Source organism: Pelobates fuscus, chromosome 9 (genome assembly GCF_036172605.1).
Source record: "Pelobates fuscus isolate aPelFus1 chromosome 9, aPelFus1.pri, whole genome shotgun sequence".
NCBI classification, from domain to species: Eukaryota; Metazoa; Chordata; class Amphibia; order Anura; family Pelobatidae; genus Pelobates; species Pelobates fuscus.
In genome coordinates, this window is record NC_086325.1 from 134,757,870 (window position 1) to 134,782,394 (window position 24,525).

The 24,525-nt window shown below is 44.5% G+C and overlaps 1 protein-coding gene across 7 annotated transcripts in view; it reads right to left on the reverse strand.

Moving 5' to 3' along the window:
- Window positions 1-22,728, reverse strand: part of RAPGEF1 (Rap guanine nucleotide exchange factor 1) — an 89,679-nt gene extending 66,951 nt beyond the window's left edge. For 3 of the 7 annotated variants that reach the window (XM_063432473.1, XM_063432472.1, XM_063432471.1), the window contains exon 1: window positions 22,481-22,728. In XM_063432473.1, the coding sequence (XP_063288543.1) occupies window positions 22,481-22,505 (25 nt within the window). In that variant the 5' untranslated portion in view covers window positions 22,506-22,728. The remainder of the gene's footprint in view (window positions 1-22,480) is intronic. The other 4 variants (XM_063432477.1, XM_063432475.1, XM_063432474.1 and 1 more) reach the window with 2 other exon arrangements.
- Window positions 22,729-24,525: the final 1,797 nt, after the last annotated feature.

A 24,525-nucleotide genomic window follows, 5' to 3' on the forward strand; every position in this document is an offset into this window, starting at 1 on the left:
GGGCAGAGAGGGGCTCAGAACCGAGGGAGGGCAGAGAGGGGCTCAGAACCGAGGGAGGGCAGAGAGGGATGGAGGGCAGAGAGGGATGGAGGGCAGAGAGGGATGGAGGGCAGAGAGGGATGGAGGGCAGAGAGGGATGGAGGGCAGAGAGGGATGGAGGGCAGAGAGGGATGGAGGGCAGAGAGGGATGGAGGGCAGAGAGGGATGGAGGGCAGAGAGGGATGGAGGGCAGAGAGGGATGGAGGGCAGAGAGGGATGGAGGGCAGAGAGGGATGGAGGGCAGAGAGGGGCTCAAAGGGGAAGGAGGGAGGGAGGGCAGAGAGGGGCTCAAAGGGGAAGGAGGGAGGGAGGGAGGGAGGGCAGAGAGGGGCTCAAAGGGGAAGGAGGGAGGGCAGAGAGGGGCTCAAAGGGGAAGGAGGGAGGGCAGAGGGGCTCACAGCCGAGGGAGGGAGGGCAGAGAGGGGCTCACAGCCGAGGGAGGGAGGGCAGAGAAGGGGCTCAAAGGGGAGGAAGGGCCCAGGCCACAGATGGGCTCAGAGAGAGGTACGTGTGGCAGGGAAGGCGGGCAAAGAGGGGCTCAGAGCCGAGGGAGCCAGTGAGAGTGGGGTGAAAAGGACACAGAACAATGTGTAAGGAGGGATAGATAGCGAGGAATGGAGGGGCAAGAGGATTAGTGGAAAATCAAGCAAAGAGAAGCGTAAATAAAAGGGCAACATTTGTTAAGTCGTTTTTAGCCCTTGGAAGGAATTTGTTAATAAGGGATCCGTGGAGAAATAGCTCCCACTAACATGAAAATCACAAAATAGAACCTACAATGTAGGTGTAATAAATATTAACTGCACAAAACCCCACACATATTTCAGAAAAAAAATTGGTCAGTAAGAAAGAAGAAAAAGAAAAAGAGACACGGACACATAGCTTCACAGAAAGGAAAATATGAAAGAAAAAGAAAAACACTCTAGGATAAACATTCCCCTATGTTTGCTTCTTAAACACTCTTTTTACAGAAAACAAAAAACAGCTTTTCTCAGGAACATACACATAAAGCCATAAAAGCCTTGTAGGATCACATGACATCAAGTGCCAGACAGCAGAGGTCAAGGTAATGGGAATAATCAGGATACCACACCATTCAAGGTTAATGTGGGCCATCATATTTCATGGAGATCAACTAACCTAGTACAGGAATATTGGTCGTCCCAAGATTATCCATTACCATAAACCACCAATCCAAGTCAAACTGCCAAACCATTCTTTAATAGAACACAAATTGTTCATGAAAACCATAATAAAAACAAAACACAATGCAAGTTTCCTTCTATCATGCACTGATCACCTGGTATTTTCCAGGAGTTATTAGGGGACTTTGTGTCTATCTGCCAATATTTCATATTTTGACCAAGCTACGTTCCCATTCTGCAACAGAATCTCAAATTCTCTCCTTTTTGTTCAGCTCCTACATTAGGTAACGGTTTAAACTCATGGTGGAAGGTGGACAGGAAGTAAAGGGGAAAGAGAAATTATTTGGAGCCAGGAAATGGCTTTGCAGGAACATACAAATGCTTGAAGAATTTAGGAATGTGAAGGCGTTGTGCTGGCCATGATAGTGTACAAAATTCCAAAGAGGAAGATCCAGAAATGACATTTTAGGAAACATGTAGCTACTCAGAACCATAGGAACTATAACTTCTATGACTTTACGCTAGCCACGTGTATTGGAAATTGTGTTTTAAAGGGTCAGTCTAAGCAAAATAAGCATTTCGTATTATGAAGCTCAGAAACTGCTCCCCCTGACACAGACAGCACCTAGAGTTGCGCTCCACCTAGCCCAGAACACTCAGATCCCTTTCTAGACTAGGATGTGAAGCTCCTACTTGGAAGGGTCATCCTGGTGTGAAAGGGGTCTGCCTTTAATACTAGGCAGACTCACTAAACCGTGCCCTGAGAGACAACTGAAAAGTTTATATCTTTACATTTAAAGGAAGTCAGGGGACCATAAAATAACGACCTACTGATGGGCTTAGAACATCAGCTGACTGCTCTAAGTCAATCAGCAGTGTCCCTGTCTGAACATCAAGGATCGGTGCTGGAGAGCCAACATTCATAACCCCTAAAGGTAAGGATCGCCATGGAATACCTGGCAAAATATTTTATTTTTCCAATTAAGTTGTTATATACTGTCCAAAGTGCTAATTTCATTTTGTTCATTTCATTATCTATATCATGCATTAAAAACACTGGGTCCAAATTAACCATGACAATCACCTTTTTAAAACTTAGAACATTTAGCTGCAATGTTGGCATTTATGCAGAAATCAACACCTGGGAAGCTCGTAGTTTAAAAGTGAAAATTATTAAAAGAAAAGATAAAAATAGTTACCGTTTATGAAATGCTCAGAGCTTCCTGTGGCTAGCTTTTTTTATTTGTACAAAGTTGCAGTGTTCAGAAATTTATTATAACATCAGTGAGTGACTGTTTCTACAAAAAGCTGTTTAACCCGACCTTTATAGAACACTTCACAGTTCACAGTTCCTGGTGGCTCCCATGGCAGTTACAGTGGCCTGTACATTGATAGATAATGGAAGATGCACAGATCCGGGTGACTGCAACCACACTATACAGCAGGGATGATGGCTCCACCTACTGTCAAAGGTAAAAAATAAAGAAGGAGTTCTCAAAAAAAAAAAAAAAAAAACAGCCTCCCAAAATCAAGTTTGACATGTCAACCTTTTGAAGGATAGGTACCAGTGGCATGTGGCTGTTTCTTCTTCATTTTAGTGTAGCAAGCTCTCCACACATAACTATTCCTGCCCATGTCACTTGCCATATGGGGGAAACTGTAAATTACATGGATAGTGGTAGAGGGCGCAAATACACACAATATATATTATATATACAAAAGCACACACACACACACACACACATATATATATATATATGCATTTATACATCAACATCCTTTTACAGTCCCTCTAGAGAAGACCAACTTTCTTCAGTAATAGCCCTGGTTTCATTCTGCCTAAGAGTCCGACGTGTCTTATGGACTCAAGGCAGCACTAATCAAGTCAGTATGCTTATATTAGCCTGGAGCTGCAATACTGCCATGGCTAAAGATGGCTCTTCAACACCTGGCCGCGTCTAATGATTTCCTGAGCATATCCTACTTCACAGTGAACAAGCTGTAATTACCGTAATAATACGGATTGTGCACTTTGGGCACAAAAATTACAGTGCATGCTGAAATTAGCACATTTGTACAGAGAAGCTTTTTCTCAGACGACAGTTTTCAAGAAGTGCAGCTCGTTCTGATCACTTACTAGTAATTACAGTCAACAAAAGACCTAAAAGGAAAGAGCATCACAGAGTCCCGTGGGTTAAAGTACCTTAAGATGACAGTTTCTCATCCTGCAGGAACCATTTGTAGTGCCTCTCTCCTATATGAAAAATCGATCTATAGATAGATAGATAGATAAACTATATAACTTAGCCGACCTATATTTACTTAATAAACCAGACCTATCTACTAATCCTCACAATACTGGCAGCTTTGAAGGCTCCATAAGCGTTCTTTAGGTGAAATAACACCAGACCAATAACTCTTAAATACCTATTACACTGCTTTAGAACTGAAAACACAAAGCACTGACTTTATCTCCAAAAGTGATTGTTGTGTTTCTTCAGTAATATCTTAGCTGGTTGCAATGTCAGAATGTGAAATGACTGAGCTTGCTTCAAGATTGGATTAAAGGCTGAGGTCAACCAACAGTCAACTTTATACATGAACAACGAGAAAAAGGAAAATGTCAGAAGAACTGGTGGAAATTTAATATCCTAATATTTACATTGATCACAATCCGACAAAGAGGCTCAACGGGCAGAGTAGAAGTCCCTATATTGCACATCTTGAAACTAAAATTAAAAAACCCAAGTTTCTGTTGGGTGTTTTTTATGACAGCATGAGGAGTAGTTACATTCAAGTTTTTTTCCATAAATTAAGCTATCATATCTATGCATGTGCGGGACTGCTGTATTATTATTATTATTGCCATTTATATAGCGCCAACAGATTCCGTAGCGCTTTACACTATTATGAGAGGGGGGATTTAACTATAAATAGGACAATTACAAAATAAACTTACAGGAACAATAGGTTGAAGAGGACCCTGCTCAATCGAGCTTACATTGTATAGGAGGCGGGGTGTATAGTATGAGAGAGCCCACACATTTCATGTATAACTACTACGGCTCTAATTCATGAGATGTTTTCTTGTGACTTCAATAAGTAGAGGATTGTTAAATAGCTGCAGCACTTGTTACGAACTGTTGGAGTAAATTTCAATTGAATGAAAGTAGACTTCAATTGAATGAAAGTAAACCGGTACCTATGCTGCACAAAAAAAACAAACAGGTATTCATATGCTAGGAGTAATTAAAAAAAATAAAGAAAATATAACTTAAAAGAGTAACTGATTGGGGGCGGGGCCTGGCCGCCGGCGGGATCAGACGCGTCTGTCTGAGCTCCTGCTCCGGGACTGGAAAATCGGCGACAACCGCTAGCAATAGTCCACCCAGCTCACCGAAACAGCAACCAATCTGACCCCCATCTGCAGAGGTACGCGGAGACACCCGCCAAGACCGCCAGCACCGTCCTGATAAGGGCCTGGGGCGCATGGGAGCTTGAGCCGGGACGAGACGGCCGCTCGCCCGGGTCTCTGGCCGGTGCCTGGCCTCCCCCCCCCCTCTGGACCGGGGGGGTTATCCCGGTCTGCACGGGCAACCAGAGGTGCAGCAAGCGGGCATGCAAATCTCTACCCTGCCGCAGACCAAAGGGCATTCCTCATCAAGATGGCCGCCGCACACCAGCCATGTGCGCGACCTACCCGCAAGCAGAGCGAGGGAGAAGCCTTTCAACATCACAGCCGGCCCCAGTGATATGTCGGCTGATCACCATCAAAGAATGCTGACAAATGGGATTAAAACGGCGCTGAGACAGACCTCTTACCTACCTCCCACCCAGCCTGAGACAAGCTGACCCACGAACCGACGAACACAAGCTAGTGACACCAAGCACACCACAATGGCTGACCCAGACCCTCAGAGGACCAAGAGAGAAAAACCTATTGGCATGCAGCTGCAGCCCCAGAAACACCAACGAGACACTCAGAGGGACATGGCTGGACGATACTCTGATACCAGCTCTGGCGGACATTTGCCCCCAGCCACGCAAAACGGGCAGAGCAGGTACCATACAGGAACGGGACCCTCCCTGTGTATGAGGTGCCGGGACCGTCAAGACGTCGACTCCCCGCAGAGGCAGAAAGAGTGACCCCGGTCGGCGGAGAGGATAGTGCTAAAGCAACCTCTTTAAATTTAGCCTATGTACCACTTATAAGTAAAATGTACTAGCCTGTCTATATAGCATAATACTATACAACTTATCACACATTTAAGCGTGACTAAAACTGACGTTTTCACTACTAGCTTAGCATGCTTAATGTCATGTCGTTAAAAGCCTGATTTCATAGCCTGATTTCATAGCCTGATTTCATAGCTTGATTTAAAAGCCTGATTTAAAAGCCTGTTTTCTATGACTGATTTATGAGCCTGTTTTCTCAGCCTGATTTATATGCCTGTCTTCTAAGCCTGTTTTCTACGCCTGTTTTTCCATGCATATTTCGTCTTTACAAATAACAAAAAAGTGCATTGTCTATTTACCCCCTACTGTAACTAATGTCTTGAACCTGCATATGGATTGCCGTTGGGGTACCATATGTATGCCTGTGACTACGATACGCACTTCAAAAATAAAGAATTTAAAAAAAAAAAAGAGTAACTGATTAAAGGGACACTATAGTCACCAGAACATATAGTGTCCCTATATGACAATCTCAGCCAATCCAATGCTTTGCTATCGGCAAAAATTGTGATTGGCTGAGATCATCACTCCTGATGATGTCAGCCAAGGAGGCATATCAGGAGCAGAGCCAGCAGCACCAGCAGGCTGTAATAAAGGCTTTACTATATTTAGGGTGGCAAAGGGGGCTAGATAGTGCTTTTAACACTATAGGGTCAGGAATACATCTTTGTTTTCTTGACCCTATAGTGTTCTTTTAATGTTTTACAGAAGACACGATAACGGTTACATGAAACATACTACCCACCACCAATTTCTACTTTTTACTAGAAAACAAAAATACATTTGTATCCCAAAATGCTCTTTTCTCAGATGAGTAAACAGTAACAGCCTCTCTTTCTAGTGCAGGAATCCGTTAACTAGGTGCAGGAATCTGTCCTGGCTTGCAAAATCAGTCTGCAAAGCTATCTTGACACAAGTCTGACAATTCCTATTAGGCAGAGAGGCAGCCTCTCGATTCCCAGCGTTAGACTGTCCAATCCTGCAGAGCAGATATGTCCTTGTGTGGACACGTTACAGCTTTAAGAAAACGTGATGACTGTAGAGAGCTGGTTAAAAGGATAAAGAGGAAATACTTAACAAAAAGCAAACATGGTATCTATGTGATATAGAACGCATTGTTGTGGAGAAGAATTCAGATGGACTGGTCTGCTTTTCCCCCCGTCATTCGATACATAAAAACAGAACAACCACCATAGAATACAAACCAGATATAACTGGGCAAGTCCCACTATACTATGCCCAGAGCTATTTTTTTTTTTTTTAATGTTTTGATGACTCTTTTCTCTAAGACACTGGAGAATACAGACTGTCATTTGCGTTCATGTAATAGAATGCTCGAGCACTTGTGCTTGTCTAACAAAGCACAAGTCAACTTCAAAGCCCCACCACTTGATTTACTAGCCCAGAATGCTGTGACGTACATCTAACCAGCTGAGAAATGTGTTTTCAAGACAATACAATTTATTTAGGGGGATACAGGAAGGAAACTCATTGGTTGTATAAGGTCTCTAAAAAACTAATATTTTCTTAATGTTTTGGGGCAATGAGTATATTTTTACCCATAGCATTGGGTGGTTATTCTAATATTCTCCTAGAAATATAACCTCATGGCTAAGATAGAGTTGTGAAGGTCTTTTTCAGAACATGTCCTACTGACGCTGTAAGCTAGAGCTTCGTGAGAGCCATGAGACGGTCAATAATTCTGGGACATCAACAATTCCGCAGGTCCTCCTGTATCTGGACAGATACACTTTCCAACAACTCTAATGCTTTCCAGTAGGACAGATAACTTCCAGCATTGAACCATTATGGCTGGGCAGATCCTGAACTGTGAGCGGTTTGGAAGGGATTTGACAATGATGCCTCCATATTTCTGTTGCCAACATTTATGGAACTTATATTTTTACATGGGTTCTGTTTCTTTGTGGCAATAAACATTTCTTGTAAGCGTAATATATCCACACATAAGATGCAGAATTAGTTTGGTTTCCTGACTTGTTAAAATTAAAGTACCAACTAAATTCTACTGCAGATGTAAAATTTCAAAGTGCAAAATAAACAAACAGAAAGTAAAAGCACATAAGAGGAACCTCGGACCTCTGTGCTCAACTCTGGGCACCCTGGTGGGACTTCATCGCTCGCGGCTCTGGGACACCTGGGAACTTGGCCTCAACTACTGCAGATGTGAGAATTACGCTTCACCAGGGAACGACACCTCAGACGAGAAAGGACATGTCGAACCGAAAATGTATTTCTCCCCGACTGACCTTACCCAGACAGACAGATACTGCCACACAGGCTGTAGCTTAAACATTCACTAGACAAATGAAACACAAGGTTCAGTTCTATGTACATTTCCTGCTAGAACGTGGGTGATTTAAATAGACTATCAATCATATTTTTTTTCACGATTAGTGAATGATATTATGTTTTATATTCATGTTCATCATTTACATTCCTATTTTAGTAAACGTCCATATAATTGTTGGCTCCAACACTAGCTCCCTGGTTTGTCTAACGGGCTTTAAAATCGGTCAGTGTGCATGGGGTCCTGCTTGCAAACAGTGCTAAATCCAGTCATCAAAGGGACTGTGCCTCCTGTCAGTAGAAGTAAAGCCACACGCATGGAATAAAATAAAAGGAGGGCTTTAAATCACTGACTTTGCCCCTCTTTTGACATTAGCATGTGGCCTTGTATTCAAAGTTCAGTCAGAAGGAGGAAGTAAATTTACATTTACAAGGTCAAAGGTGGTCAAACACATGCAGATTGTCACGTTATACCCAATTTGCTTCTTTTAAACTATATCTTTGATTCCAGTTAATAACGCAATGTATACACTTTTTGAAGTCTCTCTAACAGAGCTGGGTAACCTTGGTACCCCACCAATTTCAAAACTACAATTACAATAGCGCTGAACAGTCTTAAGGTTGGCCTAGCACCATGGGAACTGTAGTTCAGAAATTCGCTGGTGTGCCAACATTAGCTGGCACTGTTCTGTAATAAACCCGTGACCGCGTTCATTCAGCTGGGCCGAACAAATGGATTAAACGGCTCTCTGTTGTAGACAAGGCCAGCTGCTTAAAATCCCTAGATAACTCAGCCCATAGTTATTGGGGAAGTGATAAGACACCACCCTGATGCTAAAATCATCCTTCAGCTTTAAGGACTATGAATTCCACGTGAAAGCTTTAAGTTTTCAAGGCACCTGTTCAGTGCACAGTACGCAATGAAAGATTTGCAACGGCTCAGGGGGACTGAGTCACTGGCTATAGCCTGAATTAATTTGTCATGACGAACCACGCTCCTGACTTCAACTGTGAAATTAGCCAGGAGTGGTCTACACTTCAAGTATAAACATTTCAAACAAATTTCTTACAGATAATTACATTTAACAGCAAAAAGTACTATGTTTAAAGGGACTCTCCAGTGCCAAGAAAACATTTGTTTTCCTGGCACTGCAGGACCCTACAGTGCCCCTCTCCCTGCCACCCCCCCATCCCAAGTTGCTGAAGGGGTTAAAACCTCTTCAGTGACTTACCGGAGTTCAGCGGTGCTGCTTATCGGCACTGGGTCAGGCTCCGCCTACTCTGCTCCCCCACCATCAGCCTGCGGGGGAGACCTAATGCGCATGCTCAATGCTTATTCAATGCTTTCCTATGAGGATTTCGGCAACGCTGGAGGTCCTCTCATAGTGTGAGGACGTCCAGTGTTGTGTAAAAAACACTTTTCGTGTTCTAAGAACACGGAAGTCCCTCTAGTGGCTGTCTGATAGACAGCCACTAGAGGAGTACTTAACCCAGCAAGGTAAATATTGCAGTTTGTAAAAACTGCAATAATTACACTTGCAGGGTTACGGGTGGTGGGAGTTGGCACCCAGACCCCTCCAATGGGCAGAAGTGGTCTGGGTGCCTGGAGTGTCCCTTTAATAATGTGGACTCCTGGTATTATGCTTAAGAAACAAGTTCTTTACTCATTAGCAAGTGTCTTGGAGTAATTTCAATACATTCAATGTTCCAGATATACCTTCCATTCCACTACCTCCGAATGTATTTGCTACTGGTCGCTCTACATAATACTTTAATTTTATTTCTGCTCTATTCTCTTCACTCACTCATACATGCATCCTGTGTTCTATAGTCTAATTGGAATTACAAGTAGCCCACTGCACTAATCTTCTGTGACAGGGAGAATAAGTCAATTCTGGTTCCACTTCCATTATGTAAAGGTAGCCTTTTTCAAGATGTACATCTAACAAAACCTGCTGTTTCGTGATAACAATGCCTTATTCAAAACAGTAATATGCTAAGAATACAGAGAGGGCTATATGCAGCCAGAGAGACAACACAAACATATATCAATATACATGTGTGTGATGGTATTCATTAAGATATAGTACTGTTTTACTAGTGGCCGGTTTATTATGGCAGATCCATGAAATCTCTAAAGGCGTCCTTGTTTGGGTAGCATTCTCTAATCATTCAGGGCTGCAATAAAAGAATTATGAGTTTGAGAGATTGTGAATTCTACTTTGTACAATAGGATATTGATCTGTCATACAAATCCAAGGTTGCTTTGATTGGAAACGAACAGGGAGCAGCACGTGCTGTAATAGATTAATAGGACAGATGTCTGCAATATTGATTTGCAAACGCTCAGGCACGTGCAAATGCTGCTCACCTGCTCATTTTGTAATTTAAAGAACAGAGTCATTTTGTTGGTTTGTTTGTTTTTTTGCTCTTTTTGAACAGATACAGTTTTATGAATAGGTGTACAATTTGACAGATGCAGCAAAGCAGCAGAAACAGCAGCAATGATAGTGGTTGAAGGGCGAGTTTTGAGAAAATAACTTGAAGAAAAAAAAAAAACACGGATGGGAGAGAGAAAGTAGGTTTGGAATGTAGACTGGCAGATTAATATGGCCTCTATTGAATAGCATTATAGCAAAGACACAATATCACGTAAATTGTAGAGGTATGCCCTCATCTGTTGTGCATTCAGGGTATTGATGGTACCCAGCTCAATGGATCAGACTCAAAGGAAACAGCAGCAACAGCAGAGGTTAATCTCACTCAAGACCATGAGGTTTGAGTACATAAGAATATGTGTGAGTGGAGCACTAACTGCTGAGCTACCATAGAAATGCGTTTTCAAGAAATCAGATGCAATTTGTCCACAGAAATTGTCAATCGTGTAAAACAGGCTTGCAGCACCACTTTCCCTTATGAGTATTTTATAATCTGTAAGAAAAACAGCCCATGTAAAATCCAACATAATGGCGTAAATCATGCTTCAAAGGAACATAGCTTTAGGATAACAAAGCTGTGTTCCTATCACAGTAGTGTCCCTCTGCAACACCCCATGCGACCGCCCCCCCCAAACAATTAAAAGTTTAGAAAGCCTTCACAGACATCACGAGGAGGAATCTAAAGTATTTCCTACAGGGATCAGTCTCGCCCACCGGCCGACGGAGACAGTAGGAGGAGGAGACCGCGACGAGAGACATCGTCACTGCCTCAGGTAAGTGACTGAAGGGGTTTTCAACCCTTCAGTAACCGGGGATTGGGGGGTGGGAGTGAGATTCAGTGCCGGGAAAACGGATTGTTTTCCTGGCACTTGAGTTTTCCTTTAAGTTCTCCTCTAGTGGCTGTCTACCATTGCCGCACATGAGCATTAGGTCTTAAAAACAGCCATGTTCGAAAATGTGTAACAAAGTTATTACGAAGATTAATTCACTCCGTCTGCCTAATTTGATTTAAACTTTGCAATTTGTTTTACAACTGCTTAGTGAACAAACCCTCTGGCGTGAGATATGCACAGAAAGGAGAAGCCTATGGAGGTCACTGCACTGACTCGTGGATTTCAAATGATTTACATGTCAGAATGCTTCCTCTAAGTCTGAATATTATCACAGCCATTAGCATTGTTCCATTCTTGAAAAAAAAAAAAAAAAAATGCAATCCCATTCTAATCTCCCACTTGGCATTTCCTTTTTGGTTTTCAGCCACATGTGTAAGACAATTCAAAACGAGAGGCAGAGCAGCTTGAGTCCAAACGTGGTAGACACTTTCATTAGGGGAATTCAGCCACTAATAAACTATCCAGATGGATTACATTTCAAAGGATTTTAAAACACTCTAGAAGGAGGAAATAAAACTGTGTGAATGCACATACAAATAATGTATACATACAATATAATAAACAACAAACAAATACATACAATGAGCGAATAAGATTTCCAGCCAATTTACAGTAGCATATAGAAAAGATTGGAAAAGACATGTGCATTAAAAAATAAGTGTGCCATCTCCAGCACAGGGTACATCTTTAAACGTCAGATGAGTGCCAGAATTTTTTGTGTTAAACAAGTGCTAAATATCACGAGTCTAGCGCATGGGTGGGCAACCTTCAGCACTCCAGATGTTGTGCCTGATGCTTTGCCAGCATTATGGCTGTAAGAGCATTAAAAGAGATGCAGTCCACACCATCTGGAGTGCAGAAGGTTGCCTACTCCTGTTATAGATGTTGCCAGGTTAGGTGGTAGTAGATTACGAGGTCTTGGACCATATTAGTCCCCTAAATGATATTTCCTATTGAAGGCTAACAGCTTCCAATGTAATTTCAAGTCAGGTACCAACATGTGGTTTCCAGGCATCCCTTCTGTAACAGAGCTACTGACATGCACTGAGTGCTAAACACAGCAGGATACCTTTCAGGTTTAATGAGGAATGCTGCATGACAAGAGCCGGGATCTAATAAAGAACAGAACTGCCAGACACATAAACCAACATTCAGGAGGTAATCTTTAGAAACAGTCTGCTTTCGTAGTAATGAGCTACGACCCAGGACCTCGACTAGTCATATAAACAGAGTGTGTTCAAATCTAAAATAAAAATATTTTTTTGACCAGCACACAAAATGTAGATCACCAGTGTCAGAATGACAATTTCCACGATGCTTTGACAAATACCAGACAGACAGAGACAGTTCCGGTATATTTTTTGCAGTCTTATGATAAGATATATTCTGCAAGAAAATGCATAATAGCATATAAACTATTTGGCAGAAAACATGGGATTTGTGTCTTTATTTAATAATATATAGCAACTGAAAAATAAAAATAAATTTACTCTGATAAACTAACACCCAAGGATATGTGATTGTGTTAAGGAAAAAAGTACATCTAGACTGGGGACAGAATTGTAGGACAAAAATAGGTTTGCTTCGATCTCTAAATCTAGACACAGTACTTAGTTTCATCTCCAGAGTCGAGTGCTGTGATTCACTACACGGTACAGGAGAAACAGCTGAAAAGATCACACGCCTCTCAAATCAAGCTTTAAAAAAAATTGATGCCCAAGGCCTGGAGGTGCTGGATTTAGGTAAACAAAAATGCATCAATCATCTCTGATGATGCACCTTAAAAACATTTCTCAAGATTCAGAGGCCCCAAGGAAGGACTGCACCTTTAACCCCTTAAGGACACATGACATGTGTGACATGTCATGATTCCCTTTTATTCCAGAAGTTTGGTCCTTAAGGGATTAAAGGAGCGCAAACATGTATTCATGACACTATAGTGTATATTACAGGGGGTCCAGCAAATAGGTGTTTAAACTGACCTTTTTTACACTCCGCGTCAGTCTCACCACAGCTAAACCTTTCTGTTTTTCAAACTTTATGATCTCAGACAATGCAATGCTGTCCACAGGAAAACCTGTCCCAGTCAACATCTGCTCATAGAGATGCATTGAATAAATGCAACTTTATGGGGGAACGTGCAGCGCCTCCATGCAGAGCATGGAGATGCTGAACGCCAGTGCTGCAGACTGCGCAGCACTGACACAGGAAGCACCTCTAGTGGACATCTGAGTTACTGCCACCAGAGGTGTTACTAGGCACCAATGTGAACAGTGACGTTTCTCAGAAAAGGCAGTGTTGTTTACATTAAAAAGCCTGCAGGGACTGACTATATTCACCCATACAACTACATTAAGGTGTAGTTGTTCTGGTGACTATAGTATCCCTTTATGATGAACTTAATATTTTTACATAAATCTTTTATGTGTGCTTCCAAGCGACATGGACAACAGTGTAATTGGAGAAACACTGCTGGTTAGGAATGACGAACAGAAAGGATTTATTTATATTGCGTCAGCAAATTCCGTAGCGCTGTACAATGGATGGACTAACAGACATAACAGTAACCACTATAAAAAAAAAAGTGCCTTAGAAAGGTTTTAGGGGAGGCAGAGGAACAAGCATTAAAATGCTGATTGATACAGTAGATTACTCTCTTTTCTTTGCAAGAACTATGCAAAACTGGATGTGCAATGAAATCAAATTCAGTAGGACACGAATAACACGAACAAGTAGAATGAGTACCGTAATTCTCATTATCTGTCAGAGTATTTTTAATTGCTGCATACAATGGGTTTGTATGCAGGTATTTTGCACACATACGTGACCAGGACCTACAAAAGTATGTTGTTCCATAAAGAAATGTCCTTAATTTTTGCACATGTGACCCAGACAACGATGCAACTGGAGAAAAGGGAGACCAGTGGGTGTTGTATACAGTAGATTGACAGACGATTCTGACACTAAGTTTAAACAACTTTATTTTTCCATCTACAGGATTTAATTCGCATGTAGAGATGTAACCTCTGTGTGCTTATACCATAACTGAGTAAAAAAAAAAAAATAGATCAGCATTCACATGTAGTTTTGGCAGGTGAATGTAAATTGCTTAAAAAAAAAAAAAAAAGCAGCTGTAGAGAACAGTATTAAAGGGAAATTATAGTGCCCCTCTCCTTTGCAGCCCCTCATTATGAAGAAGGGGTTAAAACACCCTTCTGTCACTTCCCTGATTCCAGCTTAAATGTCCCTCAGAGTTGGTTCAGGCTCCACCTCTGCTCCTAACACTCGACGTCAGCCGCCAGGGGAAACCTGTGCGCATCGCCACGCTCACAATAGCCCTACCTCATACGAAATCAAGTATAACGCTTTCCTATGGGGCTTTGCGTGAGGACATTCAGCGTCAGTTGTCGCCTAACGACCAGGAAGTCCCTCTAGTTGCCGTCTACCAGAGGTGGAGTTAACACTCAAAGGGTAATTATTGTAGTTTACTAAAAGCTGCAATAATTACAATTACAGGGTTAAAGGGCCTGGGGTAGTGCACCCAGACCATTTCAATGAGCTGAAGTGGTCTGGGTGCCTATAGTGTTCCTTTTCTGTAGATACTTTTTGCTACAGATGTATTCACAACAGCAGAGATCCTCCAAAATCAAAAGACACATGTCAAGGCTATTTTTTCCACAGTGATTTAGTAATTGAGGAAAACACACACAAGCAAGCCCAGTAAGTGTAGCAAACAGAATTCAAATTTCGCTTTAAATAAAAAAACAAAAAAACAATGTAGAATGTAAACTAATCCAGTAATTATGTATATTGGTTCATCAATGGCCTGAAGCTATCCACAAGGAAACAGTACTATTACACAGGAGTGTGACTTGCGAACAGTTAACCACAACCACAAAAAATAAATACAATTAAAAATAAAGGAAAAATCACAGCATCCTAAGGGCCCCATAACGGTTTCTTAGACCTAGAGCATCGCAAATAAAACAGGATCAAAGAATCAGAACCTCTCCAGCCCGCTGTACCCTTTACTCTATTAACACCCTTATAGAGCTCCATTGTGGGATGTAGTGATGTATGTTTAACACACTGGTATTCTGCTAGTAAACAAACAAAAATAAAAGTAAAACATTTGCTTTTCCCAGAACTATGGAGCGGGAAAAAAGCTATGCATCAGCAAAATAAGTATAAGTGCTAATATTTCCCACACAGTAGCCCCTCAGGTTACTCTGAGAATATTTTACTTAAAAAGAAGAAAAAAAAAAAAACAAGGAAATATATGTTCTACGACCGCCTGGAGTTTTATGAAGCATTCAACATAAAGACAAATGTATGTAACAGAGCGATCTGGATATACATGGTAAGCGAGGGCTGTTTTTCAGGCCTCTAAATATTGATTCACTTCTCTGTCCTTCAGAACAAAGCAGAAGATTGGCCATTTGGATAATCCGGGACAAATTGAAGTCAATATGTGACTTTCACTACAACTGTGGTCATAAATGGTAAAGAGAACATAAATGTTTTAATGCTGCAAAAAGCCCTTCATTTTAGAAATAAACAGCGGAAAAAGATTCAGAACGGATTGATTTGAAAACTGCAGTGTAATATAGTCTGCTTAGTGGTTTTCAGCCAGGACACAGTGTAAAAAGTGAAAATAATTTAAATGGACGCTTCGAGGTCTATTACCCCTACAGCTTATTGTAATGCTTATGGTGCTAGGAAGTTTTGGGTGAAGACCCTCCACATTTTGGCAAAGCCTTTGCTAAAATAGGGGTGTTTCCAGCATTCCAAGCCTAACCCTTCTGCTTGGGACATTATTATGAAGACATTCACATACTTGTTACCTGGCCAACACTGTTCTACAACCAAATTCTGCTACTGTTTATTGAAAAGGTGAGTAAATACTTTACTTTTTAATCCTTGCTCGGAGGGTACTATCGCATTAGGAATACACATTTATTTTCCTATACCTATAACATTCTATAACATCCTTTAACATTCTTTAGAATGACAATGCATCACAGTAGTTGTAATTCTAAATCTCCTTGGTATAAAGGTTGCAGAAACATAGCCCTGACGCACAGGGTATTCTGAAACTCCGCTACTAGAGGAATGCAAAACCCCCCCCCCCCCAAAAAAAACCCAAACAAACCCAAAAATCACCGCTTTAAAACAGAATTCTTTCATCTACCAGATCAATCAGAGTCCGTTTTCAAACGGTTTGCTTCTAATAGTTATTGCAGATGTTGCGAATATGTGTTGATTGTAAACCCATTAATCACTGTACCTTCCGTTTGGAAAAATACCTTGTGCAGTTTGACACTAGGAAAAAAGCTATTTCCTCCAAGCATTGTTACACATATAATGCATGTATTTCATGCGTAAAACTTTTTACCCATTACAACAGCCACAAGACAAAGATGGGTAAAATCCTATAAAAAGCTATAAAATGTATTGGGATACTTTTTAGGGGGAAAGACAGAGAATACACAATGTATTGACAATGGGCCTTCCCGTGGTCTCAATATTTTTTTAAAAACATTTTTAAGGGATCTATAAGCACCTAGAGACCATTTTGTCTCAATGAAGTTGTCTTGGTGCAGAGACCCCTGTCGGTTTGTTCCCACAATGTAAAACATTATCTTTTTAGTAAATACAGCAATGTCTACATTTCAGGGCTAAACACACCTCTAATGGCTGTAGCCCAGATGGTGCTTCCTGTGAGAACGGAGTCAGACTCGGATCTTAATGTTCAACATTCTCACACATTGGAGGGACATCATGCAACTTTCAATCAATGCATTGGATTCAAATCTATGCTTCTCTATGAGAAGCATTTGACTGGTGCATCGCAGGGATTTCCTTACTTGCGAATTAAGTCCATAATTTCCATTTGTGGGAGGAGACTGTCGTAGCAGGAGCCTCTCATTATGCTCTATGGAGTGTGAATCATTGGTAAGGCTTAAGGCAGCATTGCAACGGTTGAAGGGCAGACCAAGCGTTATTTGTTTAAAGGGACACTCCAAACACCAAAAATACTTCAACATGCTAAAGTTTTTCAGGTGTGTGACCTCTTTCTCACAGAGTAGAGGCTTTGGGGTGGCCAGCAAACCATAATTTGTTATTTCCAGGGGGTTGGGAGGGGAGACCTTTGGCCACTAGATTAGAGGCAAGTTAAAGTGATTTAAAGTGATCATGGTGGTAGAAGCTTGGATGTAGTGTTTCTGCTTAAAACAACCAGCACACATGACTTTGGCAGCGCAGAACAGTGCTTCCCTTCATCAGAGCCGATTTTGTTTTGCTTTTTTTTTTATGAAAATCCCTCCCTTTGCCGGCTCAGAGCATAAAACTGAATAAAAATCACAGGCTTCTCTATGTGATTGGACCGTGAGAGGGCTGCTGCGATGTCAGATGGGGGAGGGAGAGCAGCACAGGTAAAAAAACAAAAAAAACAAAACCCTTTTTTCTTTTTACCATTTAAGATATACCGGACAGGGCATTATGAGGCAAAAAACAACTCATTCGCTATAAGGGTTTGAGTAACCCTTTAACATTTTCTGGTGGGGAGAAGTGGGGTAGCTGGGCAGAATTATATTTATTTATAATGCTTGAGTGTCCCTTTCACTCTCTTTGCAGCAGAACTTTGACAATCACTAGAAACCATACATAACCTGCTGCCTGTGTCTCTCACGCAATCTGACAAATTGCATGATGTGGGGGAAAGTGTAAAAACCAGCATCAAAATGCTCTGTGCAGCTTCAGTTCTAAGAATTCCCAGCTGGACGTGATCCCTATATTTACACTCGCTTTATAAATTATGTATTAAAATATGCAAAGCAAATAATATAATAAAAGTACATACTTATAAAGTTCCTGTAGCACCGGTTGATTCACAGGTAAACAGAAGTAGGCTCTGCTATCTGGAGCCACTCGTTCTGGTGTACGAGGTCTGATCTTATCCCAAAATCTCTGTCCATAAGGGGTTTATGGTATATATTGTTCTAGGGCCCATTGAGCAGCTCCTTTCATCAGTTCTAATGAGTGTAACTGCTGAATATGCTATAGTAGCCATACTGCAGCAGCTGTAAGTTTAAGTGCAGTCCTGTACTCAGCTTTGTAATGGTGTTCTGTGCAAAACTTTTGCCCAAAGAGCTGACTGCCCGTACCATGTGTGCTACCATGGCTCAAGCTCTCTTAGCCACACAAATACTCGTATACCAAAGGAGGCAGTATTAATACTTTAAGAATGTTAATTTGGGTTATGTATGTTTGGTAAAAAAAGCTTAACATTTCTGACACTTTTTGTTAGACAAATCATCAAACAAATCAAGTGTTTAAGCCTTTGTTGACAATGATACAGCAACATTAAATTCTTCTGACTATTAAAATGTCCACAACCGGAGCAAAACAACCTTAATAGCAATTTGCTGAGGACTTTTTAGACAGAGGCAATGTAGGTATATACTGTGACACTGGAAGCAAATGGATTCATTGATGTGCTTTAAGATGACATGTGAAAGTAGTTCTTATATATCATATAGTGGCTTCTCAAATTCTCAAGTGTTTCTGCAGCACCAAATGCACTTGTTGTCCAGGTCAACGCAGACAAAGCTGAAAGCTACCACGCAAAACTATTATATACAATATCACCCCAAACACCCATTCTGCTAGTAGTTCACAGACTACACAAAGAAAGGTTCATCATACATCGACATTCCTTACTGGCAGGTCTAGAACATCTACATACAAATGGCAGAGTCTGCTAAACTCCATTACATCTTCCTTGAATACCAGCCAAACTCACTACTCCAACCTCCACGGCCAAATCCTGAAAGCCCGGCTCTTTTCTATCTTGAATGGCAAATGTCTATTCTCTACAAACCACTAAGTGGCCGGTCTACTCCTCCAGCAGACAATCATCTATCCAGCCACCCTATTGCACTAGCTCAGCTGCCCAATCAAGGTAACCCACAGGAACACTATAGCACCATCTAAACTTGAAATAACACTCTGGGACCCTAATCACCAAAACACTCAATCTTAATACCCTGTAGCTTTTTTCAGACAATGTAAAAAGGCTGCATTTCTAAAAAAATGACAATGTCTCACCATACAGCCATTAGAGGCACTTTCTAATGAAGACTTTAAAAAGGTCTTCACATTCAGTGTCATGTCGAGCATAATCATAACCAGAAAGATCAGTCTTAGTGCTGGATTACATATGGGTTTAAATGAGTTGCTTTTCTTTTTTTTCCACTTAAAAAAAAGGTGCACAGCAACTAAAAAGGTGAAAGAAACCCCAACGCTATGGCCATGCCCCAGTCATGCCCCAACGCTATGGCCATGCCCCAGTCATGCCCCAACGCTATGGCCATGCCCCAGTCATCCCCCAACGCTATGGCAATGCCTCAGTCATCCCCCAACGCTATGGCAATACCCCAGTGACTCACTAATACTCCAGCAAGTCAGCTATTAATAGTTTAGCAATGCTCCTGTTACCCACTAACACTCCAGCAGTGTTCCAGTCACCCCCTAACACTGCAGCAGTGTTCCAGTCACCCCCTAACACTGCAGCAGTGTTCCAGTCACCCCCTAACACTGCAGCAGTGTTCCAGTCACCCCCTAACACTGCAGCAGTGTTCCAGTCACCCCCTAACACTGCAGCAGTGTTCCAGTCACCCCCTAACACTGCAGCAGTGGTCCAGTCACCCCCTAACACTGCAGCAGTGGTCCAGTCACCCCCTAACACTGCAGCAGTGGTCCAGTCACCCCCTAACACTGCAGCAGTGGTCCAGTCACCCCCTAACACTGCAGCAGTGGTCCAGTCACCCCCTAACACTGCAGCAGTGGTCCAGTCACCCCCTAACACTGCAGCAGTGGTCCAGTCACCCCCTAACACTGCAGCAGTGGTCCAGTCACCCCCTAACACTGCAGCAGTGGTCCAGTCACCCCCTAACACTGCAGCAGTGGTCCAGTCACCCCCTAACACTGCAGCAGTGGTCCAGTCACCCCCTAACACTGCAGCAGTGGTCCAGTCACCCCCTAACACTGCAGCAGTGGTCCAGTCACCCCCTAACACTGCAGCAGTGGTCCAGTCACCCCCTAACACTGCAGCAGTGGTCCAGTCACCCCCTAACACTGCAGCAGTGGTCCAGTCACCCCCTAACACTGCAGCAGTGGTCCAGTCACCCCCTAACACTGCAGCAGTGGTCCAGTCACCCCCTAACACTGCAGCAGTGGTCCAGTCACCCCCTAACACTGCAGCAGTGGTCCAGTCACCCCCTAACACTGCAGCAGTGGTCCAGTCACCCCCTAACACTGCAGCAGTGGTCCAGTCACCCCCTAACACTGCAGCAGTGGTCCAGTCACCCCCTAACACTGCAGCAGTGGTCCAGTCACCCCCTAACACTGCAGCAGTGGTCCAGTCACCCCCTAACACTGCAGCAGTGGTCCAGTCACCCCCTAACACTGCAGCAGTGGTCCAGTCACCCCCTAACACTGCAGCAGTGGTCCAGTCACCCCCTAACACTGCAGCAGTGGTCCAGTCACCCCCTAACACTGCAGCAGTGGTCCAGTCACCCCCTAACACTGCAGCAGTGGTCCAGTCACCCCCTAACACTGCAGCAGTGGTCCAGTCACCCCCTAACACTGCAGCAGTGGTCCAGTCACCCCCTAACACTGCAGTAGTGGTCCAGTCACCCCCTAACACTCCAGCAGTGTTCCAGTCACCCCCTAACACTCCAGCAGTGTTCCAGTCACCCCCCAACACTACAGCAGTGTTCCAGTCACCCCCCAACACTACAGTAGTGTTCCAGTCACCCCCCAACACTGCAGCAGTGTTCCAGTCACCCCCTAACACTGCAGCAGTGTTCCAGTCACCCCCAACACTACAGCAATGTTCCAGTCACCCCCAACACTACAGCAATGTTCCAGTCACCCCCCAACACTACAGCAATGTTCCAGTCACCCCCCAACACTACAGCAATGTTCCAGTCACCCCCAACACTACAGCAATGTTCCAGTCACCCCCCAACACTACAGCAATGTTCCAGTCACCCCCCAACACTACAGCAATGTTCCAGTCACCCCCCAACACTACAGCAATGTTCCAGTCACCCCCCAACACTACAGCAATGTTCCAGTCACCCCCCAACACTACAGCAATGTTCCAGTCACCCCCCAACACTACAGCAATGTTCCAGTCACCCCCCAACACTACAGCAATGTTCCAGTCACCCCCCAACACTACAGCAATGTTCCAGTCACCCCCCAACACTACAGCAATGTTCCAGTCACCCCCCAACACTACAGCAATGTTCCAGTCACCCCCCAACACTACAGCAATGTTCCAGTCACCCCCCAACACTACAGCAATGTTCCAGTCACCCCCCAACACTACAGCAATGTTCCAGTCACCCCCCAACACTACAGCAATGTTCCAGTCACCCCCCAACACTACAGCAATGTTCCAGTCACCCCCCAACACTACAGCAATGTTCCAGTCACCCCCCAACACTACAGCAATGTTCCAGTCACCCCCCCCAACATTACAGCAATGTTCCAGTCACCCCCCCAACATTACAGCAATGTTCCAGTCACCCCCCCAACACTACAGCAATGTTCCAGTCACCCCCAACATTACAGCAATGTTCCAGTCACCCCCTAAACCGACAACATTGTTCCACTCACCCCCTAATACTACAGCAATGTTCCTCCAGTGACCCCCCAACACTCCAGCAATGCTCCAGTCACCCCCCAACACTCCAGCAATGCTCCAGTCACCCCCCAAGACTCCAGCAATGCTCCAGTCACCCCCCAAGACTCCAGCAATGCTCCAGTCACCCCCCAACACTCCAGCAATGCTCCAGTCACCCCCCAACACTCCAGCAATGCTCCAGTCACCCCCCAACACTCCAGCAATGCTCCAGTCGCCCCCCAACACTCCAGCAATGCTCCAGTCGCCCCCCAACACTCCAGCAATGCTCCAGTCGCCCCCCAACACTCCAGCAATGCTCCAGTCACCCCCCAACACTCCAGCAATGCTCCAGTCACCCCCCAACACTCCAGCAATGCTCCAGTCACCCCCCAACACTCCAGCAATGCTCCAGTCACCCCCCAACACTCCAGCAATGCTCCAGTCACCCCCTAATACTGCAGCAATGTTTCAGTCACCCCCTAATACTCCAACAATAATCCAGTCACCCCTAATACCCTCTAACACTCCGGCGGGGCCCCCATTCCCCCTGTAGCACTCAGGAGGGGCCCCTCTCTCAGTATGTGGCCCCTGGGGCGGTGCAGGGAGCGGCTCTGTCAGTAAAGGTAGCCTGGGGCAGAGGGCGGCTCCCTCCCAGCCAACAGCTCCCAGCACCCCCAGCCGACACCCAGCCACAGGAGGACCCGGACCCAGACACCCCGGGCCCCTCACCTGCTTTCTCGATTTTCCCTGACATGTTCGCGGTGGGCCTGTCCCTGGGGGCCGGGCTGTGTCTCCGGGAGGGCCGCCCGCTCCCTGCCGCTCTCCCTAGGTTTCCGGATGGCCGTGCTGTGCGCGCTGCATGTCCCGGGCTCCGGCTCGGTGTGTTCAGCTCCCGGTCCCCGACTTACTGCGGCTGCTCCCAGCCCTGCGCCTCCTACCGCTACCGCACGGCGAACACAGCGCCCCACGCGGCACCGGCGGCAACTGCACCTCACACACATACAGGATGTGCGAGAGACACTGAGCCAGCTAGCGGACAGCGCCACCAAGCGACAGCAACATGGAATTACACGGAGAAAGACAGACAGACATTCCCAATTAATACCTTCTCCCCTTACCCCACATCCTGATATCACACTCTCCACTGACAGCCCCATTCCTGTACCTCACTCCGAGGGAACTGATATCCCACCCCCTTCCTCTGCCCATCAATAACCCACTCTCAACAACTGAAATCCTTTTCCATCCGCCCTCTGTCGCTATTCCCCTTTATATCTCCATGTCATTTCACCATGGTCAGGTAACGCAGTGCGTTGATCTGCAGTAGATGGAATGGTCGGGTAACGCAGTGCGTTGATCTGCAGTAGATGGAATGGTCTGGTAACGCAGAGCGTTGATCTGCAGTAGATGGAATGGTCGGGTAACGCAGTGCGTTGATCTGCAGTAGATGGAATGGTCGGGTAACGCAGTGCGTTGATCTGCAGTAGATGGAATGGTCTGGTAACGCAGAGCGTTGATCTGCAGTAGATGGAATGGTCGGGTAACGCAGAGCGTTGATCTGCGCTAGATGGAATGGTCGGGTAACGCAGTGCGTTGATCTGCAGTAGATGGAATGGTCGGGTAACGCAGTGCGTTGATCTGCAGTAGATGGAATGGTCGGGTAACGCAGTGCGTTGATCTGCGCTAGATGGAATGGTCGGGTAACGCAGAGCGTTGATCTGCAGTAGATGGAATGGTCGGGTAACGCAGTGCGTTGATCTGCGGTAGATGGAATGGTCGGGTAACGCAGTGCGTTGATCTGCAGTAGATGGAATGGTCGGGTAACGCAGAGCGTTGATCTGCAGTAGCTGGAATGGTCGGGTAACGCAGAGCGTTGATCTGCGCTAGATGGAATGGTCGGGTAACGCAGTGCGTTGATCTGCAGTAGATGGAATGGTCGGGTAACGCAGTGCGTTGATCTGCAGTAGATGGAATGGTCGGGTAACGCAGTGCGTTGATCTGCGCTAGATGGAATGGTCGGGTAACGCAGAGCGTTGATCTGCAGTAGATGGAATGGTCGGGTAACGCAGTGCGTTGATCTGCAGTAGATGGAATGGTCGGGTAACGCAGAGCGTTGATCTGCAGTAGATGGAATGGTCGGGTAACGCAGTGCGTTGATCTGCGGTAGATGGAATGGTCGGGTAACGCAGTGCGTTGATCTGCAGTAGATGGAATGGTCGGGTAACGCAGAGCGTTGATCTGCAGTAGATGGAATGGTCGGGTAACGCAGAGCGTTGATCTGCGCTAGATGGAATGGTGGGGTAACGCAGAGCGTTGATCTGCAGTAGATGGAATGGTCGGGTAACGCAGTGCGTTGATCTGCGGTAGATGGAATGGTCGGGTAACGCAGAGCATTGATCTGCGGTAGATGGAATTGTCGGGTAACACAGTGCGTTGATCTGCAGTAGATGGAATGGTCGGGAAACGCAGAGCGTTGATCTGCGGTAGATGGAATGGTCGGGAAACGCAAAGCGTTGATCTGCGGTTGATAGAATGGTCGGGTAACGCAGAGCGTTGATCTGCGGTAGATGGAATGGTCGGGTAACACAGTGCGTTAAACTGCCATAAATGAAATGGTCAGGTAACACAATGCGTTGATCTGCAGTAGATGGAATGGTCGGATAACGTAGTACGTTAAACTGCAGTAGATGGAATGGTCGGGTAACGCAGAGCATTGATCTGCGGTAGATGGAATTGTCGGGTAACACAGTGCGTTGATCTGCAGTAGATGGAAT